The sequence below is a fragment of the Emys orbicularis genome, chromosome 1 (assembly GCF_028017835.1).
Source record: "Emys orbicularis isolate rEmyOrb1 chromosome 1, rEmyOrb1.hap1, whole genome shotgun sequence".
Classification (NCBI taxonomy): domain Eukaryota; kingdom Metazoa; phylum Chordata; order Testudines; family Emydidae; genus Emys; species Emys orbicularis.
This window is the reverse complement of record NC_088683.1, coordinates 173,645,521-173,666,646: the sequence shown is the minus strand read 5'-3', so window position 1 is coordinate 173,666,646 and position 21,126 is coordinate 173,645,521. Positions and strand designations below refer to the sequence as shown.

Genomic DNA, 21,126 nt, shown 5'->3' with positions numbered 1-21,126 from the left:
AAAGTCTCACATTCCAGGTGGTGTCTGGGATTTAGCCAGAGCCAGTGCAGGTGGCAGTGTCATCTGGGTCCCTGCCTCTGGCTTAATCTGGTTAGGACAACAAAGACCTGGGGGTACCAGGAGATGGTGGGGATCGTAGTCATTATGGTGAAGTTTGCTCCTTCCTGTCCTCCCAGTCCACCAACTTGATTCTTCCCCTGAAATCCTTTTATTAAGAACCCTGACGGGAGTGATGGAAGGAATACCCATCTCTTCATTATTTTGTCTACGAGCTAGGTCCAATTTCTGACCCACCAACATGGTTTCCAGTCCGACGCTCCTCTTGTTTACCAGATTTGATCTCACTCCAGTCCTTGGGTGGCATCAAGAGACCTTTTGGTTTGGATTAAGTCAGTCTTCGTCCTTGACTTTTGCTGAATTGTACAAGCAGTTCTGTGTTACAGGCACAGCTCGACTCTTGTTATCTTGAATAACTTCTAGCACAGGCCTCTGCACAGCAGCCTGCGGTGCAAGCTGCACTAATTTTGGCTTCCCTGGACTCAGAAGGTCAAACACAGAGGTGATGTGTAAAGGAGTCAGGTGTATGTTAGATGCTAGTAAATGGGTGCGTCTCTCTTAAATTATTCTAAATGGCCCCTAGACTAAGTGTAAGTTAGGCTAATGTATATATTGATTGTGGGGAAGACAGAGATGGTGTAAGTTACACCAGTTTAGACTGGGTTCACCTCTGAATTTATCCCTGCATATGCATAAGCAGTATTTGAATAGTCTTCCAAGCGCAACTGCTTCTGAAGCACAATTTAGCTCTTTACCAATGCACAGCAACACTGCACAACTACTTAGGGCAGGAATGAAAGAATAACACTGTAACCAGCTAAAACTGGAGGAGCAACTACAAGGGTAAGAACTTAAATGCCTGAGTTGGAATTTGGCCTGGACACTGGTGTGTGTGTGTGCGCGCGTGCGTGGGTAACTGTCTTACTGCCCCCCAAAACGAGGTGGGAAACTTTAATGACCCTGAATATCAGATCTGCAATTTTACATTCCATTAGATAACAAGTACACTCCTATACATGATAAACTGCAGTTTGCACAATACTGAAGTGATTGCAGATATGGCCACAACGGTGAATATTGTTGTCAGCCATGTGGTACTGGGCTAGCAACAGTGCTACCACATGAGTCTCACTGTTTCAGTGCAGGGCAGGGCAAGAGATTTTTAATACTGCTCTCTCTTCTCATTATCAGGATAATCTTGACGAAACAGACTTGACTCATCCTAATGAGATATGCTACGCCACCATCAATCATAGCCTTAAGGAAAAACCTGCCATGATAAACAGCAACCATGAAACTGAATATGCCTTCATAAGCATGCCTGCCAAGAAAATGACTTTTACCAGTCACCAGGACAATGAATATGATTATGTCCTGATAAGTTAGAAAACCTGCACCTCTCTTTACTGCACTAAAGGACCCTGCATATTCTAAGCAACTAGGATGCCGTCTTCCAAACCATTTTCCCAGTAACATCAACACTTACAATAAACCCAGGGGCATCCCTTTAACATATACAGCCTATACTTTAGGGTAGTTCTGCCATCCACTGTTCAAGTGACTCATTTTACCATAAAAGATTTAACACAATTAAATTTACACAACATGCACAACATGATGCTGGGACTAGTTGGGTAACAAAGCAACACGAATCAACAGTATCTGCCCATTGCAAGATGGTATAGTAGTTTAGGAGCTTCATTATTAGAAGCTGCTAAGGCTTTCAGTCCTCTTTGCAGAGTTTTAAATAATTGCACAAATTATTTTAGAATAGGACTAGTGAAAATTTCCAGTGATCCAAGTGTTGGTGAAAATTTCAGTGACTCTGGTAAAACCTCACCGGAATGCTTGTTTACTTAAATCATAAATCAAAGACTTAGAGTGCCCTTGCACTGGCTGATCTTGATGTAGGATGGTGTGGGGACAGAGCCATGGTGGTTAATCTGACCATTTGTACAGTGGTTTTACAACCTGTGACCCAGATCTCAGAGAAGTCTTAATGAAGTTGCATTTGAATGAAGAAATAAAATTGCATTGCTGATGATTCATGCGCAAATAATGGTATAGCTATTCATACTCACTGCCATCACCTAAAAGTGGATGAAGCCTACCAGGGAACCTAATGCTGCCTTCAAATGCACATGTGCTTTTCCCATTATTTCCAATAGGAGCTCTGCTGGCACACAGCTCTTGCAATTCTCTGCACTCCTGGCTTGCAGCACCATATTGCAAATTTGGGCTGTTTGTGACAAGGGGACTGACAGCACAGCCTTCAGATGGAGTCAGAACTTCTGCCTGCAGTTTTGAAAATGTCACCAGTCCTGGCCAGCAGGAGCCTTCCCTCCCTACTATTCCAGTCCGGGGATTTTTCAGAGACAGACAAATATGAGATTTTTGAGATGGATAAAGGTCTGCAGTCTACTAGATGAGACAGCTGAACTCATTTTCTCTTGAAACTTCAGTGAGACTGAAACCGAGTGTTAAACAGATTAGAAGGGTTAATGCTGTGACACTAAGCCCCCTGTATCCTTGCCTGGACATTTGAATGTCTCCGAATTCTGTATTAGAACACATCTGGAAAAACACCTGGTGTCTTTTTTCTGGTTTTGAAATTCCCATGTACATAATTGCTGACAATACCTCCGGCATTTGTGTGCCTAACTCCTCCCTCACTTGCAGCTCATTCATCTTAATACCGTCACATCTCCACGCTACTCCTTTGGAAAGACAGCTAGGACTCATGGAAACTCAGCCAGCCTTGCACAGACATTGCTAAAGCAATGGCAAGGCAGTCTTATCTGCATCTGGAGTTTCTGCACACCAGCAGAGAGGAGAGCTGCATTTAGAGCACTGTCGAAAACATGCTACCATTGGCTGTTGTACAGAGGACAACAGAGAGAGTTATCAGGACTGAATTTCTCATCCCCTTTCATTTTGATTCCAGGATCTTGGACATTACATTCAAATTAGTAAAGCATTTTAAAAAATATACTAGCCAAATTACTGCATATTTTCATGTTGGTTAACATTAAAACCCATTCATCTGCCATATCATTGTCTTGTGTGGTTTAAACTTAAACTCGAAGAAAAAGGTAAAGAGCAATTAAAAAAAATCTTTTACTCATGTAAATGAAGTGCACGGTGCGGGAGATCTATTTTATAATGGAGGCCTGACTGTGTGAAGACTGCTGGCAGCCCCTTTTGTGCACAGCCCTTCAGGTTTAGTGTATATAATCCTTACTCCATGATAGCATCCTGCTGCATTTCCCCCACAGCACTCTTAGGGTATGTCTACACTACCGCGGTAGTTCGATGGCTGGCAATCGAAGTTCCGGGTTCGATTTATCGCGTCTGGTGTGGACGCGATAAATCGAACCAGGAAGCGCTCGCCGTCGACTGCGGTACTCCAGCTAGACGAGAGGAGTACCGCGGAGTCGACGGGGGAGCCTGCCTGCCGCGTGTGGACCGCGTCTGAACCGCGGTAAGTTCGAAGTAAGGTATGTCGAATTCAGCTACATTATTCACGTAGCTGAATTTGCGTACCTTACTTCGACTTGGGGGGTAAGTGTAGACCAAGCCTTACTGACCCAACTCCCCCTCTCTGTACTACAGCAGTTGGGAGCTACTCCTTTCTCCAAGTATGGCAAAGCTGGCTGGGATAAGGGGAGGACTGGAGAGTGGTGAGTCAGCCACTAATTCTCACTCCAACACTGCTCTCACTCCTCTCGCCAAACCCATGTGGAAAACAGGCAAAGAAAGATGATCAATTGTGCTGCTTCCCTGCAGGACTCAAAGACAGGTACAGTCACCATAGACAATGCGCCACAAGACCAAGCAGCAGTGCAAAGGCAAGGGGACTGTGCATGACTCCCATTGCTTCTGGAAAATCTTCATGGTCTGTTGCTTTGGGGGAAAGACTACCTGTCACTTCCATGAGGGTGGGAGTGAACTTTATCTTCCCCAGGCTAAGAATCAGGAAGACAATACCACCTAGGTGTAGAATATGGCTCTAAAAGCACCTGTATCACATTAGTGCATTAAAATCAGTCACATTAAAAACGAGAACTGACACTAAGTAAGGAAACATGAAGTTCTCGCCACATTGTACATACCAATGTGGTGCTGGTGGCAATAGCTGTGTGACAAACTGGAGAGTCAGGTGATTCACTCATTTATCCTGCACCACTGACCAGGCTCACTCATCTAAATTGACCTAGCCCAAGTTTTGAGTCATTGCAGGTTTGGTTACACACGTTTTGCACAGCTCTACCTTTATGGTCATCTTTCAGCCCAAAGTCACCAGCCAAGGCTTAGAACTGATAAAACAACAATTCAAACAAATGTTAAATAGTATCACAAAAATAATTTAATACATCAGATACAGTTTAGTCATTTTCTAAAAATAGATGCCAAATTTTTAAAAAAGTGATTATTTCCCATATACTTGTCTCCTACTGTAATGCCATAAAGTTTCCTAAGATAAATCTTCCTGTAAAAATATATTAAAATTCACATTTCAGTATAAACTTCAAAACTCAGAATAATTCACTGCAGGAAGTTGCACTTCCATAGTATAATGCTGAAGTTCTCTCTTCAGCCCACGAGTCACAAAATTCATAGTTCAGTTTCGCCTTAATTTTTCCGCCATGTGCAAATGCAGTATTACTGTCGTTACATGATCACACGTTGACTTTCTGATGTGACATGCTTAGAAACAAAGGATTTGCCTGATGTTACCACTGACCAATTTAGTCAGGTGTTTTGCCTACAACTGTGACCAGTATTTGATCATTCAAAAGGCCAAAAAAAATCATCTCTTGTCATATATCCTATCTGTATATGGTGTGTTGGTGAGTATTTCCTGAGCCCTGCAGACAATCAGGATATGGACTCAAATAAGTGCTTTTAAAAAAACAAATTATAGTTGTGTCAAATATTTGCCATTTGACACACATATTATGGACGAATTCTATTAAGTTAGCAAGTAAACAGCTATACTGACCCCTGAGCAATTCCTAGAACAGTGCATACTGGAACATGTCACTGAGGAGCACATTTATCCTACATACCTTTGGGGTACGGCAGTCCTAAATTCACTTTACTCATATCAATAATCCCACTGAATAGAATGGAAATACTTGTGTCTAAGGGTACGTCTACACTTACTTCCTGGTTCGGTGGCAGGCAATCGATCTTCTGGGATCGATTTATCGCGTCTTGTCTAGACGCGATAAATCGATCCCGGAAGTGCTCGCCGTCGACGCCGGTACTCCAGCTCGGCGAGAGGAGTACGCGGCATCGACGGGGGAGCCTGCCTGCCGCGTCTGGACCCGCGGTAAGTTCGGACTAAGGTACTTCGAATTCAGCTACGTTATTAACGTAGCTGAATTTGCGTACCTTAGTCCGAAGTGGGGGGTTAGTGTGGACCAGGCCTAAGTGTTTGCAGGGCCAGGCCATGGGACAATAGTAGAACATCATAAATGTACATGGCACTTCACTGTACCAATAAAGATGAAGTCACTGCTCCGTAAGAGCTTACAATCAATCTAAATTAAGGCAAGAAACAGGAGCAGACATCTCCACAGGGAGGGAGAGAAAAGGGAAGGATGAGCAAGAGAGCAACATGACAGAGGTCTCTGGAAGAGTTTGAAAGTCATTTTTAAAAAAATCAGGAAAACAGTGAAGTATTTAAGCATGTACAGTTTGCAAGAAATGGGTTTGGAGAGGGATTTCAGGTTGAGGGATGAAGTATGGTGGATGCAGTCAGCATAAGAAAAGCCAGGAGGTGAGTGTGGGAAACAAAGTTCAAGGGGCAACTGCATGGACAACTTGGCATGAGCAAAGAGGAAAATGTGACTGGCAGTAGAGTGAGAAGAGTGGAGTGTAAGGCTAGGTCTACACTACAGCGGGGGTCCGACCTAAGATACGCAACTTCAGCTACGTGAATACCGTAGCTGAAGTTGCGTATTTTAGGTCGGCTTACCTGGCGGTGAGGACGCGGGAAAGTCGACCGCTGCCGCGCTGCCGCCGACTCCGCTGCCGCCTCTTGCCGAGGTGGATTTCCGGAGTCGACGGCAGAGCGATCAGGGATCGATTTTACCGCGTCTTCACTAGACGCGGTAAGTCGATCCCCGATAGACCGATTGCTACCCGCCGGATCGGCGGGTAGTGAAGACAAAGCCTTAGAAAGGAGCTAGCTTATGGAGGGGCTTGAAGGAAAGAACAAGTTCTGGATTCTATTAAAAAGGCAATGTAAAACCAGTGAAGGTGCTGCAAAAGTGGATTAACGTGCTCAGCATCAGGCAAGTTACATGATTTTTGGCAACAAAGCTTCAAGTGGATTGGACAAGGGTGGAGTGAGTGTCAGGACAGCAGTGAAGGAGATGGCTGTATTCAAAGTGTAAATAGCGGTGATAAATATATTGCATGTGCTACATACATTATTGCATTGTGTAAAGTGTTCACAATACAGCCATATTCTTCAGAAACGTTTCACAATAATGAAATTAATTCTCATTCCTCAGGATGTTAATATATACAGGAAACACATGTCCTCAAGTGGCTGTGATAAACTAGGAGTCTTTCCGCTGTTACTCTGAAACAGAAACAGTACATTAAAAAAATTAAAATTAAATGTTAAAACTATCTCAATACATATGTTTCTTAACTACTTTGTGTTTTTTTCATTCACTCCATTATTACTTGAAAAGTTAAGTACGTACTGTGAGATCTAAAATGACAGCACGAGTTGTTGGCTTTCTGTCCCATGCTTAGACAGCTGGATTATATTTCTTGCAACTAATATGTGAGCTTTTTTTACACACCTTAGTGGCATGATTTAGGCTGGGATTTTTGAAAGCATGCAAGGTTACCCAACTGCCATTGTCTTTCAATGAGATTTGGGCATTGAACTTCCTCCTTTAAGACCCCCAGACAAAGGAACTAAAAATCACTGAAATGAGGCTGTACAGACTGGTTGGGAAAATGTAAGAAGAGGGTCTAGAGCTCTGAATAAACTACATCCTAACTGACCAAAACGTTTTCAGAGTCTGGTTTGAATTTCCTTCCTGAGAAAGTACTTCTACAGTCTTTTTACAACATAGTACTTTTTACAGTGCTTACATTCAGCAGTAAGGAAGAAAAATCACCCGACCCTGGACCTTCAGTCAAACTTTAAGGCAATAGGATTTTTAGCTGGTACGTATACATTGACATTTTAAAAACAGGGGATAGTATCTCATGCGTTCCAATAAGCCACAATATAATGAGAGGGGAAGGAAGGAGGAAAGTCAGTACTCAAGGTCTTTTATAAAAGCCTGATCATAACAGACAATTTCCTCTAGCTCCATCCAGCACCTATGTACATATGAAGCAATACTATTCCTGCACATTACTTGTTTATGGGGTTAGGGAACTTGATTTAATTTCTTTGTAATGAGCTATTCCCTCCTTGACTCTGAAGTGAAAAGCACTGAATGTTACCTAGCAGCTACTCCTGACTTTTCCATTAAGGATTTAACACTTTTTTTATGAGCATCCAAAAGAAAGGCCTATATTAGGACATTTAATGAAGTCTTCATTACTGAAACCTCTTGTAACCAGTTTTCAAAACGTATTGTTCTTTGCCTGGGACCATGGCTGGAACTGAAGTAGTGTGGAAAGCTGGAGAGATAGGGCAGGCTGGTGGAGCACAGTGATCTTTTCACAACTCTTTCTCATCTACTCCATCTAGTACTAAATAAATCTCTCTCAGAATGTATGCATACATTAAAGTAAGAGTAGGACAATGTTATGAACACTGATTGTTGATATTTTAGAACATTACCCATACCTCTATGTGCACAAATATATTAACTGACAAGTCTCATTGTCTTTCCATAAATACTTCCTTCATTTTAAAGAACTGTGAGTACTTATTCTCTTTCTATAGATAAATTCTGTTATATATGGCACTTACAAGTTAGTGTGAGAGAAGCTGGATCAAGCCTTATCTTAGTACATTCAGGTGCTTCCTGATCATAAGTATCTTCCTGATCATAAATATTTTGTCGCAAGACATTCATCACAAACTCTTCACTCATCGTGTACTTCATGAACTCGTCAGCCACTGGTGGCAAGGAGAATACAAGCTGGTAGAATGCAGTGGCATTTTCATAACTGAAAAAGAAATAGACCTCAGCAGGAATAAGCAATGAATGCTTTTAGAATTGCCTTTCCTTTTAACATTAGCATTTATTTTTAAAAACCATGACCTAAGGAGAAAACGTTAAAAACAACGGCATACTTAAACTAACATGTTGTCCGCCTTCGCCCTCAAAAGCAACTACTGTTGATGCTAATGGGATTTGTACATGTAATCCAGATATAGCACGGGGAAGGCTTTCAAAGGGTCCAAAAAGGCAGTTAGATGTCAAAAATCTCCCCCATATGGCCATTATTGTGAGCAGAGTCCTCGTGCAATCCAAATATGGTGATACCAGGAGATCTGCTGCAACTGAACATCTTTATTTTATAGAAGAGCTCACACAAGTGATTGCTTTCCTGCTAACATTATCCATTCTGCCCTCTAACAATATCTGACAACAAGCCAATGTTTCTAATCCAAATTCTGGAGTAGATTATGTAAACCTCCAGCGATCCCTCCTCTCATTTCAACCTCTCCAATCTTTGCAAACCTCCAGCGATCCCTCCTCTCATTTCAATCTCTCCAATCTTTACTCATCATCTGCTCCTGCTAGTCTGAGCAAGTCATGTAGAAAATGGAAATCAAGTGTGATTTTCTTGTTGCTTATGTGTATCTATGTTGGCTTTAGGTTCTTTAGAGCACATACCTCTCATTTACGAAAACACCTACCATGCTTTTGGGCACTGCAACCCGATTTTTAAAAAGGTATTTAGGCAATGCTTCGCTCATTGCAATGCGTAACTGATTTAGGAGCCTAAATCTCATTTTCAAACGGGATTTAGGTGCCCAAATCCCATTGCCTAAAATCCTAAGTGCCTAAATTGCTTCAGAAAATGAGATTTAGACTCAGTTAGGTGTTGCAACACTGAGTGCAGCAATACCTAAATACCTTTGAAATATCTGGGCCTAAAAATATATATTTAAGCAAAGTTGCTCTGAAGCAATTCCAGTTTTCTCACTTCAACAAGCGTGATAAAGCTAGCAGTTGAGACCATCAAGGACTGAGCATATGGACAATACTTAAAGATTTCCTATAACTTAACAACATGTTCTACTGGGAGGCAACTTATCTTTTACAAATGTAATTGGTTAATTTTGGTGGAAACATAACTTCACTGATTGTACTGGTATTTCTCCTGAGAAAGATTATTTCAGAGTTTTAGAATGTTTTGTATGTCTATGTGACGGATTCAATTCTGCTAAACAAACACTTAAAGAAAATTCTTACATTAATTTCCTACCTGAAGGAATCCACTTGAGCAGTGATAAAATAGCGCCCCAGGGCTGGAGATGAACTGTAGACATCTATTAGCTTGAAAAGAGAATCAAATATTTCTTTCATGGCATACCTTCCAACACAAGTAGAAGAAAAAAGGGTAATTTAAGTTTTCAGAATGGGGGAAGTGTACAGAACCTTCAGGTCAAGTCCTGGCAGATATCTGTACAAGGAATTCATTTTATTTTAAAATCTAATGGTAAAAATCAGTTTCCGCTCTCATTGGGATTTCAATTTCAGTTTATTTTCTCTGTGCCAATTTAGTTTTTTTTTTCAAAATACATTTATCTGGATTTATCTGGAAAAATCACTAGGGATTGATCTTAAAGTGGGGACCTCAAAAATCTCTACTTATCCTTTGCATTGACTGAACTAAAAATCAGGATAGGAAAGTAGGTGATGCTGCTCCCTTGATAGTAATAAGCAATGTCAGACCAGCCAGGCAAAACTGATCCTAGCTTCTCAAGCCATCTTTTAACGGGCTTTGGAATTTGGTGGACTCAGAGCCTTCATTTGTCTTTCTTGTTATCTGAGAGCTGAGAGACCTCTGACTACTACCACCTTAATGAGGTGATGGATTGTGATGTCCTTGATATTGACATCCAACCTGAAGACCAGGGCCAGGGTGTGACTGGCTGTATGGGTTGAACTAGAAATTACCAGTGAGAGCCCTAGGCAGGAAAATCATTATTGCCTAGGAAGCCTCTAGGAAAAGTGGTGGAGAGTGAAAGATTGTGCATATCCTACTGAGATACCCTTGACAATAAATAGAGTCTCAGAGAGCAAGATAGCCAAGTAAACCTGTGTGTAGGATGATCATTGTGTTGCCTTGACACAATGGAGATATTCAGCAAAGATTAAGACTATACATATCGACTCATGCTGCCATCTATAATTTAATTATTGATTAGAAACAATAAGTAGTTAAAATTGTATAAAAATTTTCCTTCTACGTAAATCGCATCCCCTTCTGCAATAAGTCTGAGTAGCATTCTTACTCCTATTTATATATATCAGTTTTGTGTGTTTACCAGGTAGTTTTGAGTAGTAGATAAGTGGGAACAAACAACAATAAACCCAACTTGTGAGGCCTTAGACACTTACAAGAGAATTTAACAAGGATGTTTAAGGTGTAAGTGTGATCCACACTCTACAACATAGCTCTAATTTAGGCAACAATCCAGCAAAAGCACGTCAATGCATGTGTAACTTTTAAGTCAATGAGACTTCTCGTGCTTAAAGTTATGCTAGTGCTTTGTTGGATCAGGGCCTTACATCACCTAGAAAGAGTCATATTCCAAAGCCACAGGAGACCACTGTGACCATCTAATCTGACCTCCTGCATAACACAGGCCATGGGACTTCCCAAAATTCCTAGAGCATATCTTTTAGAAAAGCATTCAATTTTGATTTTAAAATTTCACAGTGACGGAGAACCACCATGAGCCTTGGTAAATGGTGCCAATGGCTAATTACTGTCTGTACATATTGGGTTCTGGGAAGTGGGCGGGCGAAGCCCACCCACTGCTAAAGGAACCCCCCCCCCCAGCCTAAGGGGAGGACCCACAGGGCCTAAAACCCAAATGATTATGGGGGACAACTAATGTAAAAACAGGGACAGGAGTGCGGTCAAAGGGTCAAAAGAAGGGAACCTGACGGGGACACTGAGCCCACTGCTCCTCGAAGGTATCAAGGGAGCCAGTGGACGCCGCCCAGAGGAACTCTGCCTGGATACGTGAACGGACAGAGGATCGGAAACAGGCCCCACAGTCACAGGAACCTCCATCGGCCAACGTTCTCTCCCTGGTTTTATAGATGGCCTGTTTAGCCAGGGCCAAGAGGAAGTTGACCAGGGAGGTCCTGTGACTTTGTGGGGCCACGGATAGGGAGTGCATAAATGAGAAGGTGAGGGGAAAAGTGCAACCAAAAACGCAACATAATGTCGGTGAGGAGCCGGTGTAGGGGCTGCAACCTGGCACACTCTGTCTGTAGTGGGGTGCTCACCCCGCTCCTGCCCGGAGGGGTTAAAAACAGCCCTGGAGAGGGCTGTGCCTGGGGAAAGGCTGATTGGGGAAGCAGCCTCAGCTGGGGCCACACCCCAATCACGCCGCAGCTGGCCCTATAAAAGGGCTGCTAGCCAGAGCTCAAGAGTCTCTCTCTAGATGCTGAGAGGGATTGGCCTGGCTGCTGGGAGATGAGCAGGGTACCTAAAGTGGAGCAGGGCTGGGGAAAGGCCAGAGGAGCTGGGGAGCTCTGGCTTGGAAAACCCCCAGGCTGCAAGCCTTGTTGAAGGCCAAGAAAGGTACGGGGGTTGCAGAGGGGCAGCCCAAGGGTAGGCAGAGGCAGCAGGTCCAAACCCTCCTTGCCGATGATAAGTGGCAATTATACTGTAGTCTTCCCCAGTGAGCGGGGGCTAGATGGTGACTGGCAGTAGCCCAAGATTGAGGCGAGGTGGGGATAGGGGGTTGGAGGTTCCCCGGGGAGGGGAGACCCAGCGAGACTGCGGGGTACTGCACGGAGCGGAACCCTGAGGTCTGGGAGGGACACCGGGGCCAGCAGCAAGCAGGACACTGGCCTGCAGAGGGCGCTCCGGAGGTTGGAGAGCTAATTCCCTGGACGACCATCAGGCGGCACCGCAGTGGTGAGTCGTTGCACCATTATAATGTCCCTGTTAAACATGTATGCCTTATTTCCAGTCTGAATTTGTCTAGCTTCACCTTCCAGCCATTGGATCATGTTACACTTTTCTCTGTTTTTCTATCACTGGCCTTGCTGATTTAAAAGTGTCTAATTTTAGTAGCTGCCATTTACCATTCTCCAAGATACTAGTGGAATGGAAAGAATATCATCATATGGTAAGTACATTCATTTGTTTTCCCTCCAAATACACGTCTACCTTTTCTGCATTATTATTGATAATTCTACCATTTCCATCTAGTAATGGATCAATACCAGTGTTTGGATTCTTTTGTTCCTAATATTCTTTAAAAAACTCTTTCTTGTGCTTAATTATGTGAGCCATAGATATCTTCTTGTGTCCCTTTGCTTCCTTTATGATTTTTCTATAATTCACAGTTTGAGTCATTAATATCAACTTCCTCTTTATTCCATGTTATACATTTTTTACAGCTGCTTTCACTTCCCTGCTAAACCAAGTCAGTTTTTAAACCAGTATGGCTTCTTCCTCAATCGTAGGATTGTGGCATTTTGAGCCCGTAGTAAAGTGTTCTTAAACAATTCCCAACTATCACTCACACTTTTCTGAATCAATTCTTCCTCCCACAGATAAAATTGAGAACCCTTTGACATAGGGCCGCCCGGGGGGGTGGGAGGGGGAGCAATTTGCCCCAGGCCCCGGGCCTCGCAGGGGCCCCCACGAGAATATAGTATTCTATAGTATTGCAACTTTTTTTCATGGAAGGGGCCCCCGAAATTGCTTTGCCCCAGGCCCCCTGAATTCTCTGGGCGGCCCTGCCTTTGACTCATATTCAAAGGAACACCAAATAGGTGTTATGGTCAGAATCAGCTATGGTGAAAGCTCTGTCATAATTACCCTCTTAGTAAGATCTTCAGAATAATTTGATTGAGCAGCACACTTTATTTGTAGTCTTCCAGAAAAATTGCGATAATTTCCACTTGATACTGATTCAGGATCCCAATATTCATCTTCATCTATGTAAACCTCTGTAATACCAAAAAATGAAAGAGCATGTTCCCAATTGGCTGTTACAGATAGAAAAAGTTCAGAATCATCCAACAATGAGCAGCTCTCAAAGCATGGTCAACAGAACATGCCAGGGGGGCTATCAAACGGACACTATCAGAGTGGAGATGTCTTTGTTAGTGCTCAGATAAAATACTTCCTGCCATATGTAGCCCAGACCTATTTCCAGGGACATTTTGACTAGCTGAACTCAAAGAAACTTGTGCCTCGAAGCAGCCCCTATGACTGCTTTGTCAGGTGTTTCTAAAATGTAAATTTAGCCACAGTGAAAACTGGAGGGTTACAGGCTGACAGGCGCAACACGTAAGTTATCCGAAGAAATTTGAGCAGTTGTGGGTGCACGCACCACTCTGACTATTATTAGGAAGTCTGACCCCCTGGCAAAGCTAATGAATTGCACCAATACAAAATATCAGGATAACACCAGTCTGGCTGCATTCATTGCATCGACACAAGTATGATTTTCCTCTTGTCTCTTTGACCTTGTCCTAGTATTATTTTCTCATGTAATCATGCTCTGCAATTGCCATGAGGAAGATATTGGTTCAGGCTGGGGAGCTGGCCATCAGAGGATTTTAGCTTAAGAAAAGGCCCAGAGTATAACAATTTGAGAACCTTTTTTCCAGACTTAGTTATTATATTAACAACCTTGACATACCCCTATTCAAATCAATGGGCATGTTGCCATTGGATTCAAGCAGCAATTATCTTGAAGGCAAGCTACCAAGTAGATATAGTTTAACAGAAAGAAGAGTAATAGACTTAAATGTACAGGCATCAGCCCCTTAAGATCTCTAGGTGCCTTAACTGAAAATCAGTACTAGTTAAAACATGCCCGAGAAGAAAATTCCTCAAATCCACCGAATACTCGACTGCTCAACCCAGCACATATTATAAACCACCTCCATGACAAAACTCAACAGCCAAACTCCAGACAGGCTGCAGCATGCATCTAAAAGAAAAACACATTATCAAAAGTAAAGTACGTACCTGAATAAAGAATTAAGCTGATAATAATCACTAGAAGGAGCCCTAGGAAAACTGAAGATATAACCATCCACAGTTTACATTTCCAAAAAATTGTGTCTCCACAAGACGTCCAGTAGTAGGCTCTCTCCTAGTCATACAAAGAATAAAAGAAGTTGTCTGTTAAGAAACTAGGATGGAAAAGGGGAGAAAAAGAGCTTTTCTTTATCTTTAGGATAAATAATCAAAAAAAATCTATATAAAGACAGGAGATAATATATTGCATTTTTACTGTGCTTTTAATTCAAGGGTATCAAAATACTTTCAGAAGCTTTAGGATCACATCACTTTAATTAAACCAACATTGGTTATAATTAATATCAGAAGGTAAATTGACTTGCCTAAGGTCACAAAGTGGTAGAGTTAGAAGTAAAACCTTGTCTACTTTTGAATCAATCTGCTCTGATAAATGAAGACTGTAGAAATTATGCAATTTTAACTCAATAATGAAACCAAGTGGTTGTGTATAATTTGGTTGACTATCAAATGAGTTTCTCCTTGGAGATGAGTGTCCATATTATTTGCAAGGGCTTGATTCCAGGCACAGTTGCACCTCTTCAGTTTAAGATATAATTTTAAACTGATACTTCTAAACTGGTGCAAAAAAATGTGTGAACACACTTATTGAGGTTTCAATCAATCAGACGTACTTTCACTAAACTTAAATCAATTAGGAATAGGTTTAAGATAAACCAAAATAAGCCACGTCTTAAACCAAAGTCTCTACACACAAGGGATTTTCACCAGTTTAACTAACCTAGACAAGAGCCAAGTTTCTTGAACCTGTGCAAAAAAGCTTAAGTATCTAGAGTCTCATGAGTGGTTCTCAGAAGTCAACATGGAGCTTAGATCTTGCAGACCTTGTAACCTGCTTAATGGAGCTTACGTCTGCAGGATGGGTCTCTATTCTTAGTGAGAAGAACAGGAAAAATATACTATTCATGAATATTATGTGTGATTCCATTTCCCTGTTCAGTTACTTATTGGGGCCTGACTGAATGCACAGAGCTCAGGCAAAAGAGGCTGTCAAGGGGCTGTTACAGAACTCAGTAAGAAAGGTAAAACAATGACATATGTAAGAGTGCAGCAAAATACGGACCCTGGACTTCAGAAAAGCCCTCAGGGAACTGATGGGCAGGATTCCCTGGGAGGCTAATATGAGGGGGAAAGGAATCCAGGAGAGCTGGCTGTATTTTAAAGAAGCCTTATTGAGGGCGCAGGAATAAACCATCCAGATGTGCAGAAAGAACAGCAAATGTGGCAGGCAATCAGCTTGGCTTAACAGAGAAATATTCGGTGAGCTTAAACACAAAAAGGAAGTTTACAAGAAGCAGAAACTTGGACAGATGACTAGGGAGGAGTATAAAAATATTGCTCGAGCACGCAGGAGTGTAATCAGGAAGGCCAAAGCACAACTGTAGTTGCAGCTAGCAAGGGATGTGAAGGGTAACAAGAAGGGTTTCTACAGGTATTTTAGCAACAAGAAGGTGGTCAGGGAAAGTGTGGGACCCTTACTGAATGGGGGAGTTAACCTAGTGACAGATGATGTGGAAAAAGCTGAAGTACTCTATGCTTTTTTTGCCTTCATCTTCACAGACAAGGTCAGCTCCCAGACTGCTGCACTGGGCAGCACAATATGGGGAGGAGGTGAACAGCATTCAGTGGTGAAAGAACAGGTTAAGGATTATTTAGAGAAGCTGGAAATGCACAAGTCCATGACCCCGGATCTAATGCACCTGAGGGAGTTGGCTGATGTGATTGCAGAGTCATTGGCCATTATCTTTGAAAATTCGTGTTGATTGGGGGAGGTCCCGGACGATTGGAAAAAAGCAAATATAGTGCCCATCTTTAAAAAAGGGAAGAAGGAGAATCCGGGGAACTACAGACCGGTCAGCCTCACCTCAGTCCCGGGAAAAATCATGGAGCAGGTCCTCAAGAAAACCATTTTGAAGCACTTGGAGGAGAGGAAGGTGATCAGGAACAGTCAACATGGATTCACCAAGGGCAAGTCATGCATGACCAACCTGATTGCCTTCTGAGTGCAGTTCTGGTTGCCCCATCTCAAAAAAGATATATTAGAATTGGAAAAAGTACAGAGAAGGGCAACAAATGTTTATGGATATGGGACAGCTTCCATATGTGCTGAGATGAAAAAAAGATGGACTGTTCAGCTTAGAAAAAGAGATGACTAAAGGGGGATATGATAAAGGTCTATAAAATCATGAATGGTGTGGAGAAAGAAAAGAAGGAAGTTTTATTTACATAAATACATAACACAAGAACCAGAGGTCGCCCTATGAAATTAATGCACAGCAGATTTAAAACAAACAGAAGGGAGTACTTCTTTACATAATGCACAATCAACCTGTGGAACTCACTGCTGGGCAATGCTGTGAAGGCAAAAATTATAACAGGGATCAAAAAAGAATTAAAGTTCTGGAGGATAGGTCCATCAGTGGGGATGCAACCCCATGCGCTGGATGTCCCTAAGCCTCTGACTGCCAGAAATTAGGCCTGGATGATGGATCACTCACTAATTGCCCTGTTCTGTTCATTCCCTTTCAACCATTGGTCTGACCCAGTATGGCCATTCTTATATGCTTATGTGTGAGTGAAAAACCTGATAGCCTGGACGGACACATACCCAGACAAAGGGAGAGGGCTGCAAGCAGTCAGGTGGTTCTCCCAACTCAGAGATGGGGAATGAGAACTGCCTAAGCTGCGGATAAAGAGGTTAAGTGTAGGTGAGGGAATAGGTGTGCACATCTCTTGTTTTAACTCCACCTCTCTAAGTGCTATGTATCTTCTGAGCAAAATAAATTATGCCTTTTGTGCAAGACGTTGTTTCTGTAGCACTGCCAATGCATGCTGTGTCAGACTCCCAAGGAAAACTGGCAGGTCAGGTTTTCCCCCAGGTCAGATTGGCAGTGACCTTCAGATTTTTTCACCTTCCTCTGCAGTGCGTGGGTGAGGGTTAGTCATCAGGATTATCTAGTTAAATCTCACTTAATCATTTCCCTGCCACTGCAGGGGCATTGGGCACTTGTGCACATTGGGTCCCTCCTATTCTCTGCCTCTGGAACATAATAGTTTTCTGTGGGCTGACACACATTGGTCTAGTTTTAATTGTTGCATTTAATGCGGGGGGTCCTGGGTGGTGTTCGTGGCCTGGGTGGTGTTGATGATATACAGGAGGCCAGACTAGATGATCCGGTGGTCCCTACTGGCCTTAAACTCTATGACTATGACCTGTTGAATTAGTTAGGGGCTATAACCTAAAGACTCAGTGAGGCATACACAAAGAGAAGTAGAGGGATAGGCCTACTCCTTGAAAGGGGTTCAATCGGGTGACTGGAAAAGGATCTCAGCAGGGGCAGGCTACCCAGGAATGTGTGACACTTAGTAAGGAACAGGCTGCCCTTCCAGACCTTGCAAGCTACCTGCGGATAACAGTACCTGGGTAACAGGACATCTTCCTAATGGTACACAGTTCTTCAAGGGGATTACATTTATGTATGGAGTTTCATTCAGTGCATAAAGTGGAACTTTTGAACCCAAACTGGCAGGCTGCACTTACAAACTTCCTATTCTCGAATCAAAACTAAAACATTATACTGTAATACCAAGCGTAGTTTCAAAGTTTCTTGGACCAGACCATTTGGTTTATGAAGTTTATAGATTCCTCAGGATGTTAAAAGTATTCATGGAGAAGTTTACAAAAACATCCACACCTATGAAGTTAATAATATCAGTCCACGTAGCCCTTATATGCAAGCACTCATAGCAAATGGCAGAAAGAAGTTTTGAGGGGGTTATTTTTGTTTTTTGGATTGGGGAGTGAAGTAGAAATCACTTACATTGTTAACTAGGGCACTGCTAATGTTAAGGTGTTGATGTCTACGTTTAAAAAAAAATGAAGAAAATATGAAGAGACAGACAAGAACCATTTGATTATTGTACATTTAGGTTTTCACTTTTTGGGGTAGGTTGCAGGAGGTGGGCAAAGAAGACAGTGAGTAAAGCACATGTGTAGGATGTACTATTTTTGTTTGGATATTTAAACACATGAGGTTTATAGTGAAATTAATAGGAATGTTGTGTGTAAAAAAAGAAACAGGAATTTTCTAGCTTTTAATTTAATGCTTGACACTAGTGCATCACGTTATTTCTCACAACACTCCTATGTAGTCAGAAGGCACAATACCTATTTCATGGGTAAGGAAACAGAGGCAGACATTTGCCCAAGGCTACGGACATGAAGGCCTGAATTTCAGCTCAGGTTTCCAGCCTTGTGCTCAGACCAATACAGAGTGCTGCCTCTATTAAAGAAGTGTCAACTGACTTGATGTAAAGTACACATTCAAATCTGTGATTCCTCCCTAGAAGTGAACCAACACCCTCTTTACTTAGATAAGAAAAATCAATATGTCACAGAACTCGGGGGAAAGGTAGCTACTGAAAACAATGAATAGTTTTACAGTCAGGTTGGGCAGTGCTGTAGTGTTGATTACTGGGCGATAGGAGTGAGGCAGAAGAAGAAACTGGGAGTAACCGCGTTGAAGATACTTTTCAAGCACACTTTAGATCACTTCAATAGCTAAATGCCTGATTTGCCAGTGCAGACAGACACACATATCTAAACAAAAACTAACCACAAGAGTCTGGTGGGTAAATCCCTAGACTGGGTTTTAGGAAACTGGATTAAATGTTTGGCTTTGCCACAGACTTCCTTTGTGGTCTTGGGCAAACCACTGAATGTTACTGCATCTGAATTCTCCGTCAGTAGACTGGTGATACGACTTCTTTTCGTGTATTTGGGGCAGGAGTCATCTTACCATGTGTATGTGTAACATGCTCATCATACAAATTAATAATCGTTCGCACTCACAAGTTACGAGCATTGTTATTAACAAGCCTATTCTCATTTTAGCAAAGTTAAAGAAGTTTACAATACCAGCAGAGGGATATTGTCGGCTGATGTTAATAATCTAGGATACAAAATTTATATCTGCTGTTGCTTCCTTTGATCACACTACACACTTACTTGTATATTAAAGGAGAAGTGCTAAATAGTTTTGGCCCAAAGGTTAGATTGTGGGAAGGGACAAACTTTTTAAAAAGGAAACAAATCCTAATACTAGCAGTAGTGTTTTCCTGGCATTTTAATTCTTTTCCAAATGAAAACCTTTTTAATTTGGATTTTAACATCTCCCTTTAGTGACTGGAATTCACCCATTGCAATACTGATATCATGACAAACTGAAAGCGAAACTCCTAAAAGTGTGATTTCATTTTGGAGTGAATGCTAATGAACAAACAGTATTAAAAATGGCAAATGAGTTAGATTTTAAATATTCTGTTTCAGTCAGATGTCATTACCAGCAGAGGAAAAGAAATCTGCATTTAACCTTAGTATTTCTGACGTTTAACTATAAGTCAACAACAACAACAAAGATGTAAAATAAATTTTACAATAAAGCAACTTATTCCACCAGAATGCTCCTCAGTTATTTCAATCACTGTACAATGTTTAGGTAACATGCTTATAAGTAGAAAGTGAATGAATGTGAGTCCTACCTTATTTGTTATGGATGCTTCGGGATTAAGAGGTTTATTATGGTCCGCCTCATTTTCCTCCTCAAGTTCTCTCCCACCTTGTAATTCAATAGCCTGACATTCACGTTCAGGAACATGGCCATTCATTGCTTCCACTTCTGTGAGAAATTTTTATTTGAAGGTAAATACTGACAAGACTCACTTCCTTCCTGTTTCTGCTGTGATAATGTTGGTGTCAGCTCAGGGTCAAGATTTGAGACGTCAGCAGCCAGGGTCCGCATAATTTACAAGCAAGTGATCTCAGCAAGTTGGGTAAACAAGGGAAATTCCATGGAGCGGGGAGTGGACTGGGACTGTATCCTCTGAAAAAGAAATGGGATGAGGCGGAAGTATTGATTTGCCTGCACTTCTGAAACACAAAATGTTCATTCTCAAGCTGTGTCATACTAGATTTTCCAGTTTGGTTACCTTACTACACCAGCCCTTAGCCAGCACAAGCAACATGGTGCTTGCTAAAGCAACAAACTCAGCAGATGAAGCAATCTATCTTTGTCTCAGAAGAGAAGATGGTGTTTTCCGACAGGGCAAGCAAGCAATCCCCCTGTCACATGTCTGAATACCACTATACCTGTACAATACAAAGGAACTAAAGCAAGCTTACATTTATACAGCACTTTTCCCAAAGAAAAGAAACCAAAAAGCTCAGTAGACAAAGTACGTCTGAGCTGTCAAGTTCAGCTCTGAACTACCCTAAAACTCAGGCACCTGGGTTCATGGCTTTGTTTCATGTAGTGATCGCCTGACCCAAAGGCTCCTGGAGAGGTCTCAGAATATTCCTGATGGATATAAGCTCCTTTCACTCTTAAGCCATCAGTTCTTAGAAAAATAGGAAAAGTCAACAATACACTTTCAGACGTTAAGATCTGCAATCATTAACCTTGTGTAAGCTTTATGAAAATTGTATTCCTATTTCACTTACCTGTCAAGGCCAATGTTAGTTCATTCACAACTAATAAGTGAGGCCTGCACACTAACTCCTGAAGTGTGCACCCAGATGCGTACTTCGTGGTTTACCTCTCTCTCATATACACACACATTATACATAATGGGCTGAACGAAAACCCCGGTGTTGAGACCACATACCCCTAGCGTAAGGCAATTTGAGAGCTGGATCTGAACTTTGTGGCCAAGGCTCACATCTAATCTAAAACTCTAGGAATGCAACGTCCTTCTCTGGTGACGATATTCACAGTCTTATCAATACATGGAGTAGAAACAAACTCAAACCTTGGCAGGTTTAAG

At 42.0% G+C, this 21,126-nt stretch overlaps 1 protein-coding gene across 1 annotated transcript; it reads right to left on the bottom strand.

Moving 5' to 3' along the window:
• Nucleotides 1-390: 390 nt before the first annotated feature.
• On the bottom strand, nucleotides 391-19,971 carry C1H3orf52 (chromosome 1 C3orf52 homolog). The gene is made up of 6 exons (XM_065419148.1): nucleotides 19,846-19,971; nucleotides 14,233-14,359; nucleotides 13,072-13,202; nucleotides 9,484-9,554; nucleotides 8,015-8,214; nucleotides 391-593 (listed from the first exon to the last, which is right to left on the bottom strand). Exons 1-6 carry the CDS (start codon nucleotides 19,969-19,971, stop codon nucleotides 391-393), a joined length of 858 nt encoding a protein of 285 aa, XP_065275220.1.
• Nucleotides 19,972-21,126: the final 1,155 nt, after the last annotated feature.

Coding starts and splice junctions, on each gene's coding strand:
- C1H3orf52 (XM_065419148.1), bottom strand. CDS start 19,971: ATGAATGGCCATGTTCCTGAACGTGAATGTCAGGCTATTGAATTACAA. Junction 14,360..19,845: donor AAGCATCCATAACAAATAAG/GTAGGACTCACA, acceptor TTGTATGACTAG/GAGAGAGCCTACTACTGGAC. Junction 8,215..9,483: donor GCTCAAGTGGATTCCTTCAG/GTAGGAAATTAA, acceptor TTTCTTTTTCAG/TTATGAAAATGCCACTGCAT.